Raw genomic sequence first — 21029 nt, 5'->3', positions numbered from 1 at the left:
TCACGTTGTAGAATTAATATTACATAAAGGAATCAGAGAGAAATCACTTGTTTTTAACCCGAGAATGAACTTTTTAAATTGAGTGGCTATCACTACAAGGACTTTACAACATTTTAAGTCTTTAAGGTGAAGCCAAGCATTGGAAAAGAATGAACTCTTTTGCACTAAGTTGTGATATGCATAAGAATCTTTTCATGTCTTGATGGGAAAACAGACGTGGGACAATGGTGTTCACTCAAGTTTTGTGCCCTTCGCATTTTGGCATCAGTGGAAGGGCTTAAAAAAATCCCTGCCCCTCATCAGGGTTGGTTCATTTCATGTTGAGATATTTTCATTGGTAATGCCCAACACCAAAAGGCCAAAAAAATTAAAATAAAAAGTCAATAGCAACATGTTAAGACATAAAAGTAAATTTGGCAATGTCATAGAATGAATTAGAGGACGTGGGGACATGAAGAGTTTTGAGAGGCTAGGGTAGACAGACACATAGGTGACAGTTTCATTATTGATCTGGATTAGGTCCAGTTCCTGCAATATCAATAATGCCATTGCCAGTTTTAAAAAAATAGAAATTGTAGAAACCATTATTTAAAATAACTTCAAACAAAAATGACACGCCTCTTTTCATACTTTACAAACTTTTGTTATCTTGATTATGTGTTATATGTCATGATCAATCTTTATTACGTAAGTGCGGTATTGAGGCAAGATACAAAATCAATCTTATTGTCATGTATGTATTGACCCTGCATGGCCAAGTAATGTTACCATACACAAATAAAAAAAAATTAATTAATGTTGATAATAAAGATCAATTAACTTTAATCTTTTGAGGTTTACAAGTTTTATTTATCTCTTTCATTTTTCTTTTTTTCTGAGTTTATTTAATATGCACTTATCTCTAGAAAAAGATTAAAAAAAATGTCATAAAAAATCAAATAAGTCAGTCCTATCAAAACCGTTTAAAATCGGATAAAACTGAATTTGATATTATATTTAACGAATAAATGGTGAAATTAGTTTCTAAAATTGTATGTTATTCTCAAGTTATTCCCTAATTTAATAAAACTCAAAAAAGTTTATAAAAATGTAATTTTTCATTTATTTAAGTAGTTTCATTAAATTAATTTCATTTTTTAAAATGAAAGTATTTACGTGACACAAAAGTACTAGACTGCTTGCTAAAAATTTGACTTAACATATTTAAAAATGTGTTACTTATACTCCAACTTTAACATCTGGGATTTGGACCTTCCACTATCTTTTTTTACAGACGGTCCTTTCACTAATGTTTATAAAAAAAATAAAACTATAACTTCTCTTAAAATAAACTAGAGGTTGGTGTAAGAACAAACCCATATAGAGCAGGTCCGTGAGAACAAAACCCACATACTTTTCGGATTCCAATTAATGGAGTTTATCCGAGAATATCATTGTCCTTACCAAAATATAAGCATATGTTTGAATTGAATTTGGAAAAAAAAAGCCTAGGGAACTACTTTGAATATAAGAAAACTTATACAATGCTCATAAAATAAAACATTCAGGCTACATAATCTATCATTTTAATCCTGTCACTTGACACGAATTCTCCCAGAAAGAACTAGTTGAGATGATATCAAAATTTACAGATTACCTCTTCATCTCCAAGCTAAGCTTGTTATAAAATTTAGGGTAACTAGTTATACATCATATTAAAGCGGATACTACAACGCTGCAAGCAAAATAGAAAAGCCCATTTATCATTACTTAACAAAGTTATAACTCGAATCCATCCTATCTTCTCAGACATTACAGTTTATTAGGAAATTGACGACCTCCCATAACCATAATTCACATCATATATCATGTATTTATTATAAATAAAATAATATAAAAAAAACGCGCAAGGGCTTCAGAAGTTTTGGGCTTGATTTAACCAAGGGAATGAAAATGTCTTAACCAGTCACTTTTAATGATTGTGCAGACTACCATAATTTTTATCTGCTTACAATAGTTAAATCCACACATCTATCGGCCAAAAAGTTCAAATTCATATATCATCCAAATTCAATGAATATTCAAGAGATAAATCTAGTTGGTATTAAAACAAGAGAAATATAATAAATTTAACTTGTTTTGCGTGCTTGTAGAAAACAAAGGATTGAACCCAATCGTTATTCTATAAAACAAGAAACCCAATAACCTTGATTGAGGTAATTAACCACAAACTAGCAATAAAGATCCGTAAAAAAAATTCTTAAAAATGACTCAGATATGTTTACTTAGTCATAAATATCTAATTTATATACTTGCTAAAAATAACATAAATACCCAGTTATAATAAAAAAAATTCCTAGAAACTTTTTTTTATATATTAAAACTGAGTTGATTTACCACAGCAAAACTTTTTCTAATAATTCAGTAAGTAATTCCCAATTCTACCCATAAAACAAATGAATAAAAACGCGGTAAAACACATTCCTGGCAAAAAAACGTTTCATAATAATACAATTTTTAAAAATAATAAGCGAAATGTGGAATACAAACATTCCGAACTTAAAATTATTTTCACAAAAAAGCACACAAGAACAAAGACTAATAGTATTCAAAAACCATAACGTATATCAAAATCCTAAACAAAGGCAGAACATAAAATCCACAAATCCAAAATTGATCAGGTCTTTATATTTGTTACCTTACAGAAATCAGATTTACTAATTAATAAAATAACATTTTTCTTCAACAAAAACTGGAAAACAAAGCTCAAATTCCAGTAAATGCCTTCTTCGCACCACTAGACGATCCAGCTGGGATCACCTTCAACACATTGAACCTCACCGTCTTTGAGAGTGGCCTACAGAAGTGATGCAAAAAAATCAGACATTCAGATCAACAAAATTTACTAAGATAATGGGGTTAATATACAAAAAAGGTTTCTCCGACATAATTCTCACCTGCATTGACCAATAATAACGTGATCTCCTTCCTTCACACGGAAGGCAGGTGATATATGAGCCGGAATATTTGAGTGCCTCTTCTCATATCTAAACACAAGAATAAATATAATTATAATTGCTTCACAAACAAAGCACATATACAAACAAAAATACTGTACATCAAAAGCTTGACAAAAGAAATACCTTTGGTACTTCTTAATAAAATGGAGATAATTCCTCCTAACTATGATAGTGCGATTCATTTTAGCACTGTGGCATGTTCCAGCCAGGATACGGCCACGGATGGAAACATTGCCGGTGAAGGGACACTTCTTGTCGATATAGGTACCTGTATTAAAAAAAATAAAAAGGCCCGATTTAGAAACAGAAAAATCATAAACACATAAATAACTAGGTCATTTCGTATAAAATGGTGACAAAAATAATGCAAGAGTTTAGAGAATCAGTCCCTTACAAAAAAAAACATTGAATTTTCAAGCACAAAGACACATTCAACTTGGTAAGTTTACCCGATTACAAAAAAACATTGAATTATTTTCCCAAACAAGCTCGCATGGCACAACACCAAAACATCTACGTTTTTCTAGATAAAAAAGCATGGGTACAAGCATATACACTACAGAATAATCCTTGAATCTTGTAAATAAAAATATTCACATCAAACACAATCCTGACAGTGCCTGGGATTAAATGTATGTTTAAGAATCTTTCCAAAAGAAAAAGCAACACAACTAAAAATAGTTCTTAATTTACTATATCATAATTATAACACAGTATGCACACACCAGACTGACATAGGAATAAAACAGTAGGTAATTTTTGCGCTGAATGCTACCCATTAAAATTCAATTTTTTCTGAACCTAATGAGTCCATGTGATCTATTGGCTAACCTCACTTAATGAGACAAGACTATTGTTACTGTTGTTGTATACCATACAGAGCTGGTTCAAACCCTCTGAAGACTACGTACCAAACATTAAAAAACCTCCCCACACAAGACGAGCATTAAAAAACATACATTCAAAATCATGTTGTGAAATAGAAAACAATGAACGTATAGCAACAGCTAATAACAAAGGATACATTTGGAGTGAAGTTTTTAAAAGTTAAAAACATTGGCCTCATAGAGAGAGAACTCATTAAAGACAAATAAGTTCACAGTTTAGGGTTTACGATTTAATTTTCACAAACACCCAATCCCCGAATTTCAAGATGTATATCAATTATAAACACATCAACAACAATAACATGATAAACTAACACCGCACAGAATAATCATTCTACGAGCGAGAGAAACAGAAGGATACCTTCGATGGCTTCCCTGGGAGTCTTAAATCCAAGACCAATCGATTTCCAGAAGCGGTTCCCACCTTTTCCAGGCCTCTTCCCCTTACCAGTTTTCTTCGAGCTGCGAGAGTGAGCATAACAAGAAAGGACTCAGCATCGGCATCACAACGTAACAAACAAAAAAAAAGAGAAAAGCATGGAGCATTTAGGGTACCATAAAAACACTTTGGGTTGCTTCAGAAAAGCCTTCTCGGTCTGCAAAAGACAATTGAGAAAATGAACGGAAGATCGAAGCGAGAGCTAAGGAGTATTGATGAAATGAAATGGGGAAAGGGAAAAGAAAATGTGGAGAATAAGGAAACCTGCTCAGCCATGGTGAAGGGAGTTGTCGGCGAAAGTTGCAGAAGAGAGTGTATGAACGCCGCACGCAAAAACCCTAGCCAATTCGCTCCTTCAGATTTCGGAGAAGACCCTGCTTTTATTGAGATTTCCACTTCTGGGCTTTAAAACTGGGCTATGCAACGCATAGCCCAAAACTTAATAAGCCTTCTAGGTTAAAGAACTAAATCATAAACAAACAAACAAAAAATACACTACTTTTATAAAATAATTAAAATATATGTATATATATATATATTAAATATAAATTTGAAAATGGATTTAATTAAATAGAAAATCTTTTTTTAAATTAATTATTAAATAATCCGTGTGGGTGTTTACTTTACTTAATTATTTGTGAAATGAATATAGTTTAGATAACTTTACATTAAATCAGAATAAAACAATAAGATGAAAATATGTATAAAGAGAAAATAAAGGAAAATTTTATGTTAGGCACAAATGGAATTTATATTTATGAATTATTGCAATATCACAATAATTGGTTACTTTTTTTTTAGTCAAAATAATTTAATTGCATAATACATAATATCATAAAAATACAAGAATCATATTATATGTAATTAAAAAAATGAGTTATAAAAATTTGATCACAATAATTAAAACTATGCTAACACAAATAATATGATATTCCTTAATTAACTAATTTTAAAAATTAAATTATGAAAATATATCAATAAATAATAAAAATAAAACAATTATACATAATATTTGAATTTTAACAATTTTTTTAGATATTCATTTTTGCTACAAATAAGATAAGTTATTTATGTAAAATTACGTGATAGATAAAAAATTTGTTTTTAAAGTATAATTAATGCACAACTAAAAACAACATAAAGTATGTGGTAATATATATATATATATATATATATATATATATATATAACATTTAATTTTGTCTTTATTATATTGTATATTTTGTTTTCATTGATTATTAGTATTTTATGTAAGCGTCACTATTTGATAAACTGAATAGCAAGTAATTAAAGAGTCGGTGAGTTATAAATCTATTAAATCAGATTTAAGAATAATAATTAATTTCTTTAAAAATTGGTTTTTCTTATTACGAAATTACACGCTACTCATCCATATATATATATAAAGATATATTTATTAATTTATTAATTTGTATTAAAAATACTTGCATATAACGATTTAATGAGATAAATAAGTTTAATGAGTTTAAATTGAATCGAATATGAATTAAAAAATGGTTCACATTGAACTTGAGTCAATATGAGTTAAACTAAATATTATCAAACCGAAATTAGGAGTTATATTTGCAACTACTTAAAACATAATTGATTGTTTTAATTTTTTAAATGATGAATTTTTTATCCAGAGTTTGGTATGCAAGTTTAACCGCAAAAATTAGGAGTAAAACATTTTTCATATATATTTAAACATAACATTGAGTTGAATGAGTTAAGATTCGATAATTAGGGCAATAATTGAATCCAAATTCAATATGTATTCATAAAAATTATTTATAGTGAACAAATTCTTCTTCAATAATTTGTATTATATATAACACTAAAAAAATGTGATTCGGTAGTTATATTATTTAAAAATGTGAATTTAATAGTAATGTAACATGAAATTTTATTCGTATACATGAATATAAAAAGCAAATTTATAAAATTAATGATCGAAGATTCAATGTTATACAAATCAGTGTGTAGACATACATATATATTAATCTATTAATCATAAAATTAATGACTTGCATAAAAGGTTAACTCACAAAACTATCTATCAATACATATATATATATATATATGAATGGTCAAGATTCAATTATTTTAGTTTATAGTTTTTTTTTCTCAGAACTATAAAAAAAATAATCTTAGAATCTATCTTTATTAATCATCTCTAATTTTAAATATTGAATCCAAAACACAATATTCTTAATTCAAGATGATGAAAACCCAAAATCATACAGTTATTTTATTATCTTTGTTAATTTAAAGCTTAAAAATCACTAAACCAATAGACACTCAACGCATGGAAATTTTCTTCCTACACCTGTTGTTTTGCTTTATACATCTGTCATTTAAAAACATTTTTTAAAGTACACCTTCTAAAACACCCTATTTAGAATGTTAAAAGTGTACCTTGAAACACTTTATTTAGAATGTAAAATGTGTTCTGAAATGTTAAAATTATGCTCATTCAAAAATATTAAATGCATTTGGGAAAATCCACTCCAGAATGTTAACATTGTATTCACCTAACCTAAAAAAAACAATTATTTCAGAGAAGTCATTTTGAAGTATAAAAATTATTTTGGAATTGCCTTTACCAAAATAAAATTTTAAAAAAAGTATAAAACAGGTTTTCAAAATGACTTTTTTGTAGGTGTGTAAATTAGGTTATGTGGCGTGATATGTATAAAACAAAAATATGTAAGACTTTATAAAGATGAAGACAGAAAATGAGAAAGATGCATGGCTTAATAGTGGAAGATAATCTGAGAAAGGACAAAAACTGAGAAAGGCACATAGTTGACACCGATGTCTTTCCAAATTATATAATCTAAAAAAATTATATTGTTTCAGCAATATTTTGGAATATCAATTATGAAATACATTATTCTGGAATAAGTGTGTTCCAAAAAAAACATCATTTCAAAATAAATGTTCAAAAAACAAATGTGTTTGAGTAAGATAACTTAAAAAAATTATACAAATAATGAATGGCATGCAAAAAATATAGACGGGTTTTAAAAAAATCTCGTTACCATCTTTTTATAAGCTAAAATAAACTAATGAGTTGAACTCACTTAGTGTAACTAACCTATAAATAAATAAAAAAAGTGAGTTGTCATAAGACAACTTATTTTTCACATTAAGGACACATTTTGTATAAAAGTTTAGTTTTAAAGAAATTCAAAGGTGAGAATATTAATTTTTCATATTTAATTTATTATTTAAAATAATGCTTTTTATAAGACATTATTTATTGAAAATGTTTATTATATAATTTTTCATAAAATTGTTCCATGAAAAGAAGAAAACGAATTTCTCAATTATAAGAAAAAATCATCACAAAAAATATCAAATTATCTTTATTTACTAATTTAATGTAGTAAAATTATTAGACTCCCTTAAAGCATATATAAATATTCTAAAAACATGTATAAAAAAGCAAATAAAGTTTAATCATTTCCAGAAATTGTTATTCTTGAACACGAAAAATACATTCTCTATACCAAGTTCCATACGAGAAAAAAAAAAGAAGAAAAAAAACAAACATGTTCTAATAGTAAATTGTAAAATAAGCAAAACATGATTCGGAAGACGAATCCCGAATTCCAAAACATGTCCGACACGATAATGAGAAATGAAAGAAAATGAATAAACTACCGATTTCATTTTAAAATACTTTCTTCTAATAGTAAATTGTAAAACAAAAAAATAAAATAAAATAAACACAGAGACAAACACATTAAGAGGCAGAAGCGGAATCCCATAACACAAACTCCGTGACCCCCGTGTAATCTGAATTATGCGAGTTGCCGAAGTATGTGCCACGAAATTGACATATCGAGTAATGAGCAAGAGACTCGTTCCAACCCTTTAGCATGGTAGTTCCTGTGATACGCAGGTGAATAGCATATACATGCAAAGAAACATCACCTTGCCATAATAAGACAGTTTGCACAAGATCAAGACAATAATAACTTGCACAAATGATTGATCTATACCCCAATCCCAAGCTCTGCAAACACCTTCCTTCAAAGCAAGGATTTCAGCTACAAGAGCATATCCTGGATCAGCATATTAAGAGAATCCATAAATCCAATATCCAATAGAGCCTCGTATTACACCAACAATGCCCATCCTATTCTCACTTGGCAGCCAACTGCCATTGACATTTAGCTTCACAAAGCCTCTCAAAGGAGGAGACCAATGGTTAGAAGAAGTGTAATCCATCCATAACTTGATGTATTTTAGAACTATTTATAATACTTAAGTCATTACTTATCTAGGGTTTTTTCCCCTTTAAAGACCACTTAGAAGAAAGGATAATAAATGATGAAATTGATGGTTTATTAAAAAAAAAAAATCTTTCATCCGACGAACATTGCAACGTAAAAACAAACAGACCAATAGTAATAGAAGTAATGATCGCAACTATAATACCGGTAATGACAACGGGGCTAATGTACCCGCGTCTCAATTATTGCTTTCTTGAAATCAAAATTCTCCTGCTTAAAAATTGAGAACTGATTGATTTAGTTCTGTTTCAATTTCACCGAGGTCAAATGAAGTTTATAAGATAGCTAATCTCAATTCTAATGTGGAACTCTATTACCAATTCCAAGCATAAATCGAACTGAAGGGAAGCTCAATTCCAATGCCAATAGTGTACAAGATGTCCGTTCGAAGAGCAGCCTTCTAAAGGTTTGTCTATAGCAGGAGAAAATGAAATCACGCTTGATATAGAAAACTAGGTAAGCACATAATACCAAATTGACTTCTTGAGATCCACCCGAATTCTGTTTCTTATGATCACAATCTTCCACGACCGCAAACTGAACGTGGTCCTCTATATCATTCCATCTGCATCATGAAGCCATGACATTAATCAAAATTGTAATTGTAGTTGTAAAGAAAAACTATTCAAAACATGCAGGAAGACCATTCTAGAGGAATGCTAACAGTAGCAAAAAAGAAGAGGGGGGCTGAACTTCCATCACGGAATATCTACCAAATCCACCCCACTGCTATTATACTAATTCTCCAATACCCATTACTGAAACGTGCAAGAGAAACCAATTAGATATTTAACGTCCATGTTACTAAGAATGTAGGCAAACAAAAATTTAATCTGTATTAACGAGATAAAAGATGTCGATAAACTGAGATGTTATTTTAAAAGTAAACGCAAGTCCATATTTGATGGTAGATAAGATTCACTGTAGTTTATACTATCACATCTTTCGGCAAAGATAATCACAGTCATTCTACTGTTCAAGCAGATCAGGCACAAGCAGATCGAGAACTTTTGCCTCCCCTAGTAAGAGTACAGGGGATATGATTTGACAGGATCCCACAGGGACTGTGAATGGTCTCCCCTAGGACAACTAAAGAAAGAGAATCAGATATCCTAGTATGCACTCACTCTTCCATATACAAACTCCCATGCTGAAGGCTGAAGCTCTCTCTCACTCAAGGATCGGGACATCTTTGCAAGTATGAATCCCCCTCTGCCGCAGGAGTTTGGGAGCAAGGAGAACGGAACTCAAACTAGGTGTGAAAAAGGAAGATTAGCAAATCAAATCCTATGAGCTTAATCCTTGTGGTCAAGACAATCTCTTGTACAAATCCACCTCGTATAATTTCAAATATATTCATTTCATACATGCAATATAAATACACTGAATGTTCAAATACTTAGACAATTTTTATGCGTAATTACATATATATTAATATACTAGAAAGGATAGTACTAGAGAGAAAGTTAGAGTGATATTTACATAGGAAAAAGTAGTAGAATCACACCTAAGATAATTTCAACAAGAGAAAATAGCCAATAAATCGAGGCAGGGGTAGACCAGGAAAAACTCTTTAAGTGGAACCATTAAAAAGGATCTGAAATTAAATTGCCTCTTAAAGAATTGGTTACTGACAGAAACAGCGGTATCATTAGATTCATGTACCTGACCCCATGAATAAGTTTTGGTGGTTGTTATTGTTGTAATTATTATTATTTATTATTAACAGTTATGATGCTATGCAGATGCAATCCAACCTAGAACCGAGTTGCTAACCCTAGCTGGCATTTTAAATAAAGTGTGCTCAACATCAATTTACAAACTCAAAAGTAGAAGAGAGACCTTTTGACGTTTTGGATTTGGGGGGCTTGGATCAGAATCATTCTGTCTGCGTGATGTCCCCACATCAGTTTCAACCTGCACAGAAATCCACTGGTCAGCTTCTTTTCTTTTTTTATGGGAGAGGTACGTACAACTAAATTTCACAACTAGATATTCTCTGGTTGAACAAGGCAAAAAGAAAAAAGCATAAGAAAATTATCCTGCATAATCTCGCCTGATTTTTTTGCTACATTAGATATTTACATCTGTTCAGCAACCTCAGGGAAAGGGAGACCCAGTGAGATTTGAAAAAAGAATACAAAGGTTGGAATCTTTCAACTATTGGATGTTCTCCAAGTGTGCATCAAAGCCCAGAAGCACTCAATGAGTGAGAAAGGCTTCCATAGTTGAAGTTGACATAAGAGCAAATGTAATCATACAATAGAATAAGAAAGCAATGAAGCCCACAGACCTGGGTTGAAGAATCTTGAGCCATATGATCTTCTGAAGGATTCCCCTCAGACTCTACTTGTTGAGATATAACTGGCATGATCTCACGGAGTATATTAGACAAAAATATCCCTTCATCACTGGCATTGGGTTGGGCTTCAGGGGCTTCGGCAGCACCCCTTGATGTTGCAGCATGATCTGAGGAAGAACCTGCAGTTGTTCCTTGTACACTTGAATCTTCCACATGAATTTCTCCACCAGGAAAGAGTGTCCTTAAAAATTGAAGTACACTGCTTGGTATTTGTCTCTCAGATTCTTGGTTGTTTTGGGATCCACTAGCTGCCAGAATATTGATATTTACAACACGAGAATTTGATGGTTCTTGTCTCGTGCTTGGAGTTGATGAGGATCCTACAACAGGGTCCGATGACAAACTAAATCAGATCAAATGTCCTGAAGATACCCTTACAGTATATAGATGGACTATATAAGCAACCAATAAGTGCTCACAGTCACAGGGATGGAAGCACGGAATTACAAAGAAAGAAACAAGTTGAACTAAAGAATAAAGACATGTGCAATTATAAAAGTAAACATTTCTAAAAGATATTGACTTCAATAAAATGTTTCAGAAGTATGATCAATCGATCATAATAATTATCTGGAAGCTACCTTCATCAGACAATTCATAGCCATCAAAAACGGCATCAATGTATAACCATAACTAAGGATCCACTGAATTGCTGGAAAACATAACTAAGGATCATCTATCTTAGGGAAATAAATGGAACATTGCTATCAACAGTTTGGGAAAGAATAATTTAGCACTTGCTGTTGAAACTTGAGATGTTACCTTCAAAATGCCTTCTACCGTATGTGATCCTTGATATCATAATGCTAATGAGTGTAATATTGTTCTTCAAATAAAAAATAGACTGAAGTCCAGTTTTTCTTATTACTATTTTACCTATATTGTTTCTTTCCAGCTTACTTTATTAACAATGAATAAACTAGTATTCTTTGAGAAATAATTATCAATGTATAACCATTGAACTGAAACAAATTGTATAGAGCAGACAACTCTCAAATTTCCAATACAGGAGCGAAGAATATAACACCAGATTGCATAGCGCTATTTCAATCAAAAGCAATAAGCACCCAATATTTGAAAAAATTATGAAAAGGTAATTTTTTATCACATACTAGGCACATCACCAAGGAAAAAATAAATAAATATCATACTGGAAACTTCAAGTAACAGGAAGCAATCATTGATTTCAGATGTTGAGAGACATTTATTAAATTACCATTCCTCGCAGAATCATCCGTGTTTTGCCTTTGCAACATGGTTTCAGGAGTTGACAGTACCGCAGCACGCTGTTGACTTGATTGTTGAGCTACCTGTTCACTATTTGCATGGCCAGAAGATACATGTTGAAATCTCCCAAGAATTGGATAGTAAAGCCCTATAGAATTACCAGATGATTCTGAAGGTGGGCGCCCTAAGGGGCCTGGTACTGCTGCAACCATGGTTCTAATTGGCACTAACCTTACTCCTGACTCCCCAGCAATAGATGAATCTGGACGCCTAGAGATAGCCTGATTAACAGAACTTTCACCTGGATTTCTTTGTACTGAAGCTGATTGTATATCATTACGTTCTTCTTGATTGGTATTGGATGAGGTTGTTGAGGTACCTAAAAATAGAAATGAAATTAAATATAAGAACACTGTGCAAAATAGGACCTAGGAAAAAAAATAATTCTGATGTACCTCGCCGTATCTGTATATCTATACGCCTTGGGAAATAGCTTGAGCCAAGTCCACTACCTAAAGTTGAGTTAGACTGCGCAGCTCCCACCGGGACAGCACCAAAGCTTGCTCCAGGTTGAAAAGGAAGGGGCTGAAACCATGCAGCTCAATAAGTAGTAGCAGTATAATTGTCGTGATAAGGAAGATAAAAGGACAAGAACAAACCTGAACCATGATATGGTTAGGACCATTTGGGGATATAAAAACTGCAGGCCCACCATTAACTACAGCTTCAGACTGCACAGGAATGAAGTTAGTAGCACAAAAATAACAATTAACTAACAAGATGCCTACAGTGGGAGATCAAGCCTACCGGTGTTTGACCCAAACGCAGGGTCATGGTTGTGCGACCAAGCTCAAGTAAAAATGCACCAAGGTTATAAAACAAAACTCCAGTTCTCATAGCCCTTGACTGAATGCTTGACCGCACCAAGGGATCAGTCACATCTGCTTGATTCTCCAGCTGTCTTGATAGTTGCTGTGGAAATATTTAATGGGCATGGCAAGTTTATATGTTTAGCATAATAAAGGAAATGACTATGTAGCTCAAAATACCTACTTGCAAAATGAATGCAGAAAACAGAAAGAATAAACACTTCCTTCAAATTTTGAATCATTTCAAATACAGAAGAAAAATCTAAGGAGACGTTTTAGAACGCACAAGTAGACACTGGTCAGCTTGTTCAGTGATCATTCGTCTGGTAGAAAGTAAAACTTCTGCCAAGGATGTGGGTGATGAAAGCCCTTCTGTAGTTGAACCTGAACGTAAAGAAACAGATCCAATTTCTTCATTCCTTCGAGACTCGCCTGCTTGGGCATTATCCCCCCCTTCTCTGACTGCCAGTAAAATGTGTTCCATGTCATTCTCAAAGAACAAGCATGCAGCAGACGCTAACAGAGGATAACTAAAAAAATTCAACATGGCATGCTTACCAATTGCATCAAATTCATGGCTTATATGACTTAAGTATTGGGACAAAGTTGTCAAAGAATCAGGAATGACCTACAAAACCATATACAAAAATTTAAATTGTTAAATTTCTACTCAGCAAGAGAGGAAGAGACTCAAATGTCAAATCTAAAAGAATATGTACATATTAATGAAGTGTATAAGGAACTTAACACATACAGGAGGCTGCAAAGACCCTAGAGATACTGGTGCTGGAGGTCCAAAAGTATTACGCGATCTATCAGACAAAATCCGCAAACCAGATTGTTCGGGCTGAGGATGAGATGAAACTAATATTCCACTAGAACCTGAAGTTCTTCCAGAGCCTTGGGAATCATGCTCCTTCATCCAATCCAAAATGCCAGATATCATGTTATAGAGTTTCAGATGAATAAACACTTAAAGAGACATGCATTACCAGCTTTTTTTAGTCACATGTCATAACTTTGTTATAGCACCACAATACCCAAAAGAAAAAGAACTAGTATATAGAAAGCCGAATTTACCCTGACATCAATCCCTTCACCACCACTGGCAAAATTTGGAAGTCCAAAGGATCCTAGAACAGCAGAAACTATCTGCACAGTTATAAGATAAAAAAAATAAGTTTCATGTGCAAAATAACCCCTCAAAGTGACCCCATCTCTTCAGATTTTGAATATACCCTATTGATTTCAGGATGAACTCCATCACCCTGCACAGGCACATTGAAAGTTTCAATAAAAACACCAGGGGCTACTTGAGTACTGTGACCATGGCTTGTGCTTGAATTTGGTTCAGACACTACAAAATGGAGGTACGCATGGAGGTCAGTAAATACCTTATCTCTGTGTTAAGGGGAAAGTTTCAATTGGTTGAGCATGGAGGTCAGGAGGTAAACCACAACAAGACAAGATCAACTAGAAAATACCTCTGCTCCTCACCCCTTCAAAAAATTTATAACAATAACAATTTTACTGGTGCCCATGTGGAAAATTATCAAATATGAAGACAACTTACTTGATTTTTTTCTTTTACCAAGTAGCCATCCTCCTAAGGGATATTTTCCAACACAAAATCAGCTAGAAGTTTAGTGGAACTAAACTAATTATCTAATCTTACTAATTCTTGCAGGTGACTGATTCAGAGGCAGTCTGCACTAAGAATGTGTACTTAGATTATCTTACCTGATTCTCCAGGCATAACATTAAAACTTGCAAACCTACTTTGTGAGCAAGTTTAATATAATTCACGTTTTCCCCAAGCATGCTTTTATAAGCATAAAATGGAACGGCACTAAAGAGCTTCAAACTAAGAATATCATCTTTGAAAAATAATACCAAGTGAGGCTACAAACGAACCAAAAATAACATGGACCATTTCTTATATTTCACCAAATATATACATAAAAAGAAACTATCAAAACATTTGCTACAAAAAGAAATACGAAACCTACATTTTAGAAACAATAACACATAACTTTCACAATAATTACAATAGCAAACGATAATGTGCATAATCACATCAAACCTGAATGATTGAGCACACTTCCTGGTGGTGGTAAATCAGGTTGCCTCACAACCAGATGCAAGGTGTGACCATCTTCAACATCTACTTGTGTTAGGGAGGAAATCCATGTTGAAGATAGGATATGAAAAAATATGGAGATAGTTACAAGAAGGCAAAAATACATTTTTCGTCCCTTATATTATTTATTAGTGTCAATTTAGTCTCACTTTAATTAATTAAATCAATTTAGTCTCACATCTTTAAAATATATCTCAATGTTTGACCTTCCATTTCCTCCGTTTAAATACTTAACAGATCTGACAAATGTCATGACAAATGTCATGACACATGTCATGCTACCATGTCACGTGTCATGTCATTATGCCACGTGTCATGTCATCATGCCACATGTCATGTCATGTGTCATGTCATGTGTCATGATGTCATGACATGTGACATGACACGTGTCACATCCGTTAAGTATTTAAAGGAAAGAAACAGAAGGTCAAACATTGAAATACATTTTAAAGATGTAAGACTAAATTGATTCAATTAATTAAAGTGAAACTAAATTGACACTAATAAAAAATATAAGGGACGAAAAGTATATTTTTGCCTTACAAGAATCATGTACAATTGCTAAAACAAATCATGGCTTTTGAGTGCAATCAAATTTTAAGCTTAATTATTAATATCATCGACAAGAATGCTTAATTGTTTCATTCATATTCATAAAATTAATTAATGAGATTCAATATTGACATATTTGGCAAACCAAAAACAAACTATAACATGAATATATATTCTAACTTCCATATAATTTTTTGTAAAGGTTCAAGCAACATTCTACAAAACCCAAAATTCACCACTCAACAGAAATTTTAATGTTATGGCTATTGTGTCCCCTCTATCAATCTGTTTTCTTATGTGTTGGAGCATTTTGCCTCAAAATCTAAACTCGAGATAAAAGTCTCATGACAAAACAGATGATCATACTATAATAAATTTTATCAAAGTGGAATAAAAAATTACTACAAAAGCTAAAGATGAGCACAATGCCAGACAAAAAATAAAGAAACACAAAGTCTAAAGGAAACACCAAATTACTTCAGATTGTTTTGCATTATGGTAACTATTCCAAACTCCAAATCTTTTCTTCATAACTATTAACTACTTAATGGGCAAGATGGCATCTCTGTCAATCTATTGCCATGAAAATGCCACATTGGCTTCCTTTGTGAGTCCTTCCTGAACACAAAGTAAAAATACAGAGACAGGATACGATAGGCAGACAGGAGCTGATCATCCTTTAGAACTTTCCCTTGGCAAATTAAGCGTTGTCGTTCAGATAGCACTCCAGTTACAGAAGCAATCTGTTCTTTCAGAGCAGGGACTGGCATCTGCAGAACAGGGGAAATTGTTGTAGGAAAGGACAATCAGATAATCTTTTGAGCAAGTTGTTGGGAAACTCAAAGTGGTCAGCCTTATGATCAAAATACCTTAAACAGTGTTTCAGTTAAACATCAAAAATATTGGGATGTGCAGGAAAAAAGGGCTTTTAACAACATTTTTATTAGGAACTTCTTCAGAATCTACTCTTTCTAGCTTCAGCAATTATTTTTTAGTTTTTTGCCTTTTTTAAAAAAAACCTATTTATTTATTAAAAAAATTCAATTTTTTAATGAAGATTTTTTTTTCTTTTGAAAAAAAAAAAGAACACTTAATTTTTGACCAGTTTGCATGTTTCTACAGGAAGGCAGTGCAAGCAAACTTATACATACAGAAACAAAAATAGACTTCTCAAGAAATTCAAAAAAAACAAGTGCAGAAAAATTATAAGTAATCAAGGAATTACCTGTTTATCCACTCTGAGGGTGTAAGTTTGAGAATCTAATGTTTTAATCTTTATCTCAATTGTGGTTTCTGAACTTTCAGCATTGTTAATGTTAGGGATCTTTTCGGCACCATTAATTCCCATTCTCCACGTACCACGTAATACCCTATAAAAATGAGAAGAAGAAAAAAAATACCAGAAACTGTTAAGAGGTTTGTCAATATTTCATTTTCTTCCGTGATATGAGATTATTGAGCAAATTGTGAGAAACCAATTAAACGATATAAAAAATAAAGAAACATATGCATGCTGCCATATTTGGAAAAGTAAAAAACAATAAATGCTACAGCTTGTTTGCAAAATGTCAATCTCATTATAAGTATTAATTACAAAGGCCTCCATGCAAAGATCAGCCGATGAAAAATGGATTCTCTGAGTTAAACATAACATTTCATGAGTTGACATGATTCTATGATGTTCAAACCCTTAAAAAAAGTGGATATGAATAAAAAAAGACAACAACTATCCAACACATAGACTTTAGTGCTTACTGCCTTGGCAGAACTCCTATCCTAAAAACTTATGCTACATAGACAACCCACTCAAAAGGTAACCTAATAAGAGAGGAAAGCCTCTATCATAAATGGGAGTTGTGTTGCACACCCATCAACCCCATCAGGTTGGAAAAAAGAAGCCCGTCCATAGCAGGGGTTAGACAAACCAGGTTATGACACATAAGGCATAAGATAAGATTCATGTTTGGTTCGGAAAGAGGTTATAGACATATTGAAATGAATGAAAGGGAATCCACTTTCATTAAGTGATTTATTAGATAATTGAAAACAGAGAATCTTAAGAATGAGAATGATCCAAATTTCAGAAGAACTATGGGAAGGGCCCAAGGGGCCATTGAGCTGTTAGAAAAAGCCTAGGCTTGCTTGATGAAATTCGAAAAGGAAGCACTCCTATAAGCATAATTATCAATCCCAAATCAACACATAGCTTACCCCAAAAATGCTATGGTGGGATAGCGGTTCACAAGATGACCACTATTTTGATTTTTTTTTATACAGTTTATTTAATTCAATGTATCATACATATAAATTCTCTAAATTCACAACATTCATAATTAAACAAAACATAAAAGTAAATACCAACAGAAGTCATGGACGACTATGAGACCCATTATAATTATTATTAATTTATTATTACTATATGCATTCATTATTATTACTACTACTATTTTTTTTATCATATTATATTATGTTTTAAACGAAGGAGACAAACAAAAAATCAGGCCCATAGGCCCAATTTCCTAGCCCTTCGTTTACTGTAACCCTAAGACCCAGCATATAAGCGCCGCATCCCCCTTAGAAGATCCAATTGCAAATGGAGGAGAGCAAAAAAAACAAACAGCTTCACAGAGAGAGAGAGTGCGTGGGAATCACAGATGGAGGGAGCATCAGGGCCTGCAGCAATGAAACAACACTGGCTTCAGGGGAAAAATCTAGTTTCTACGCATCTTCTGTGTGGCACCTGTTCTGGCTGTGATTTTGGCCACAAGACGCACCACAACAACCCAGCGCAACACAATGGCCACTGGAGGAGCAGGGGGGTGACACAACAGTGCAATAGTGCTGCTACTGCAGATGACTAACTACTGTGCCTAAAAGCCATGCTGATAGGAGGATGGGCAAAAGCCTGTACTATTCTATATATTCGGCCCAGCCCATAAATAAGTGATTCATGATCCAGCTCCCTGAATCAATTTATCTACATATCAGATGATAGATGGAAATTCACAATGAATCCCAGAAAGCTTAACTAAACCACAGCTTGAAACTCAAGCTGAAGAAAAGTTAAGTAGGATTACTTTACCTTACTCTAGATCATGGGCAGTGTAATGCAAATACAAATTTAAAAAAATCACCTCAGAAATGAGCTTCATTAATTTTGCCAATGTACATACATCAACAATGACAAGTACATGGTAAGTTAAAACACAGCAATCTGAATTTCCCAAACAAAACCATATTTTAACTTTTAAGAAGATATGCTACTGTAGTTGATAATGGAGGGTAGGCTAAACTATGTACAGCCCCACCAATTTTGGACTACATATCTCTTATCCATCAATTTGAAATTCCTATCTTCATCCCTGTATGCAAACACGCACGCACATGCATGCATGCATAAATCACTCTCACTTTCAATTTCTCTTATATCAATATCATTAGCAGTGCTAGTATGCAACAGATATCACTTTATCTATATGGTGTGTGTTAAGACAATAAATATGTTTGAACAGACAGCTTCAAAAATATGTTAGCTTGCATGAAAAATGAAAGGCAGTAACTGCAGCAGAGCATATATAAAAGCATCCCATATGCGATCAAGGTTGATTACGTCACAACGACAAAAGAGCTCCTATGTTTTATATTCAAAATTCAAAATATGCTTATCTCAGCAAAAATAGATGACATTGCTAAATAAAATATGCATTAGATGCTTTTCAGTACACAATAGCAAGTAACTTGAATCAGATCACTTTATATGATTAGGCACCTCAACAAGTAATTTTGGCTAATGTGCACCTTCACCATGGCCTGTATTAATAGGACTAGTAAAAGCATTCCCAACTAGATGATTTGAAGTAATTAATGACAATCAATAAAACAAGAAGCAGAATCTCAGCATTGAAACCAGCCGCAAAAAAAGAAACCGCAATCCAATAAAATCACACAAGTAGTTATGCTGTTATGACAAAATTTATTACAATTCAAAATTTTTAAAAATATAATACCCATTTACATCACAATACCTTCCTAGGTCAGACAGTTATTAGTAAACTTCTTAGAATAGTAGATTTAAGCCTAACTCAATTCTACAAAACCGGCTTTGTAAGGTGAGGGTTATTTTCCACTTATATACTATTTAATTGCCTAATCTCTAGTCGATGTGGGACTTGGATTTCTCTCAATACACCCCCCTCACGTCCAGCACTATTGAGTTTGGTACGTGGATAAATGATAGGTGACCCTTTTTTAATGATCTAGAATTAGCGGGACTTGAATACACCCTCTCATGCTCATGGTGCATGTATCAGTGGTAGGTGGCTCATTTTTAAGAATCTAAAATAGCTCTAATACCATCTTAGAATAGTAGATTTAAGTCTAACTCAACCCTACAAAACCGGTTTGTAAGATTAGGGTTGTTTTCCACTTATATACTATTTAATTGTCTAATCTATACTCGATGTGAGACTTGGGTTTTTCCCAATAAAACTAATAAGCCACGATTTCTCACGGGCCAAAAGAAAGGCATCAGGCACATTCCCTTCTCACTAAAACAAACCAGTGTACATCCAAAGACAGTGAACCGCATTTACATCTTCAATTCTTCAGAGATCAAAATGCATGTGCAAAAGATTAAAGAAGGAAGAAAGCGGCAACCAATATGAATTGGCAGCTACCCTTAAGACAGGGAAAAACCGAAACTACTCCATATCTATTGGTTCTATAGTATCCCGAAACTTGGCACACAACGAAATCAAAATCACTTTACAAAAACAACTGCTCGACGAAAACACGGAAATCATACAAAATTATATATACAATACATCCTATCGGGAGTGAAACGAATTCGTGAACCTAATTTCACTCAAGCAGAGAGATGTAACGTCATTTGCAGAGACGTTGGGGTATAATTGAAATCCTAGTCTGAAACAAGAGCGATGGAGAATTAACAGTTGCAACCCTAGCGTAGGGTGGTTATTCGGGAAATCAGAAACGGAAAAGGCAAAAGCAGATAGAGTTATCGAAAGACGGGAAATCGGAGAAGGAAAGGAAAAGTGGGAGAGGAGAATCTACCTGAGGCTGAGATGAGAGTGGAAGCAGCGGAGTTGGGGGAATTAGGGATTGAAGGGAGGGAGTGGGTGTTGCAGCCTTGGCGCTTTCACCGCTCTCAGTCTCGTTCGCGCACAAGCACGGATTTTCACATGAATCAATGTAGAGCGCATGCAATTGTATACTACAACCTCGAGCACT

At 33.1% G+C, this 21029-nt stretch overlaps 2 protein-coding genes across 3 annotated transcripts; both read right to left on the bottom strand.

The window, feature by feature from the left end:
- Positions 1 to 2567: 2567 nt before the first annotated feature.
- Positions 2568 to 4746, bottom strand: LOC109808613 (small ribosomal subunit protein uS17). Its single transcript, XM_020371669.3, has 6 exons — positions 4590 to 4746; positions 4442 to 4482; positions 4248 to 4348; positions 3123 to 3267; positions 2937 to 3026; positions 2568 to 2836 (listed from the first exon to the last, which is right to left on the bottom strand). The coding sequence occupies exons 1-6, from the start codon at positions 4599 to 4601 to the stop codon at positions 2746 to 2748; spliced, it is 480 nt and encodes a 159-aa protein (XP_020227258.1). The 5' UTR covers positions 4602 to 4746; the 3' UTR covers positions 2568 to 2745.
- A 4001-nt stretch (positions 4747 to 8747) lies between these two features.
- Positions 8748 to 21029, bottom strand: LOC109809649 (Ubiquitin-like superfamily protein). Of its 2 annotated transcripts, XM_083075645.1 has the most exons (17): positions 20853 to 21029; positions 17005 to 17149; positions 16432 to 16549; positions 15171 to 15251; positions 14326 to 14444; positions 14168 to 14239; positions 13842 to 14003; positions 13646 to 13715; positions 13374 to 13549; positions 13026 to 13190; positions 12878 to 12949; positions 12674 to 12803; positions 12450 to 12597; positions 12208 to 12308; positions 10923 to 11311; positions 10472 to 10546; positions 8748 to 9194 (listed from the first exon to the last, which is right to left on the bottom strand). In XM_083075645.1, exons 2-17 carry the CDS (start codon positions 17125 to 17127, stop codon positions 9186 to 9188), a joined length of 2010 nt encoding a protein of 669 aa, XP_082931771.1. In that variant the 5' UTR covers positions 17128 to 17149; positions 20853 to 21029; the 3' UTR covers positions 8748 to 9185. The 2 variants fall into 2 exon arrangements, with proteins under 2 accessions (XP_082931771.1, XP_082931770.1); XM_083075644.1 differs by having other exon boundaries at positions 12208 to 12597; positions 20853 to 21028.

Source organism: Cajanus cajan, chromosome 5, assembly GCF_000230855.2.
Source record: "Cajanus cajan strain Asha chromosome 5, NIPB_CcT2T_4, whole genome shotgun sequence".
Taxonomy (NCBI): domain Eukaryota; kingdom Viridiplantae; phylum Streptophyta; class Magnoliopsida; order Fabales; family Fabaceae; genus Cajanus; species Cajanus cajan.
Note: the sequence above shows the minus strand (reverse complement) of the source record. Positions and strands in the feature narration are given on the sequence as shown.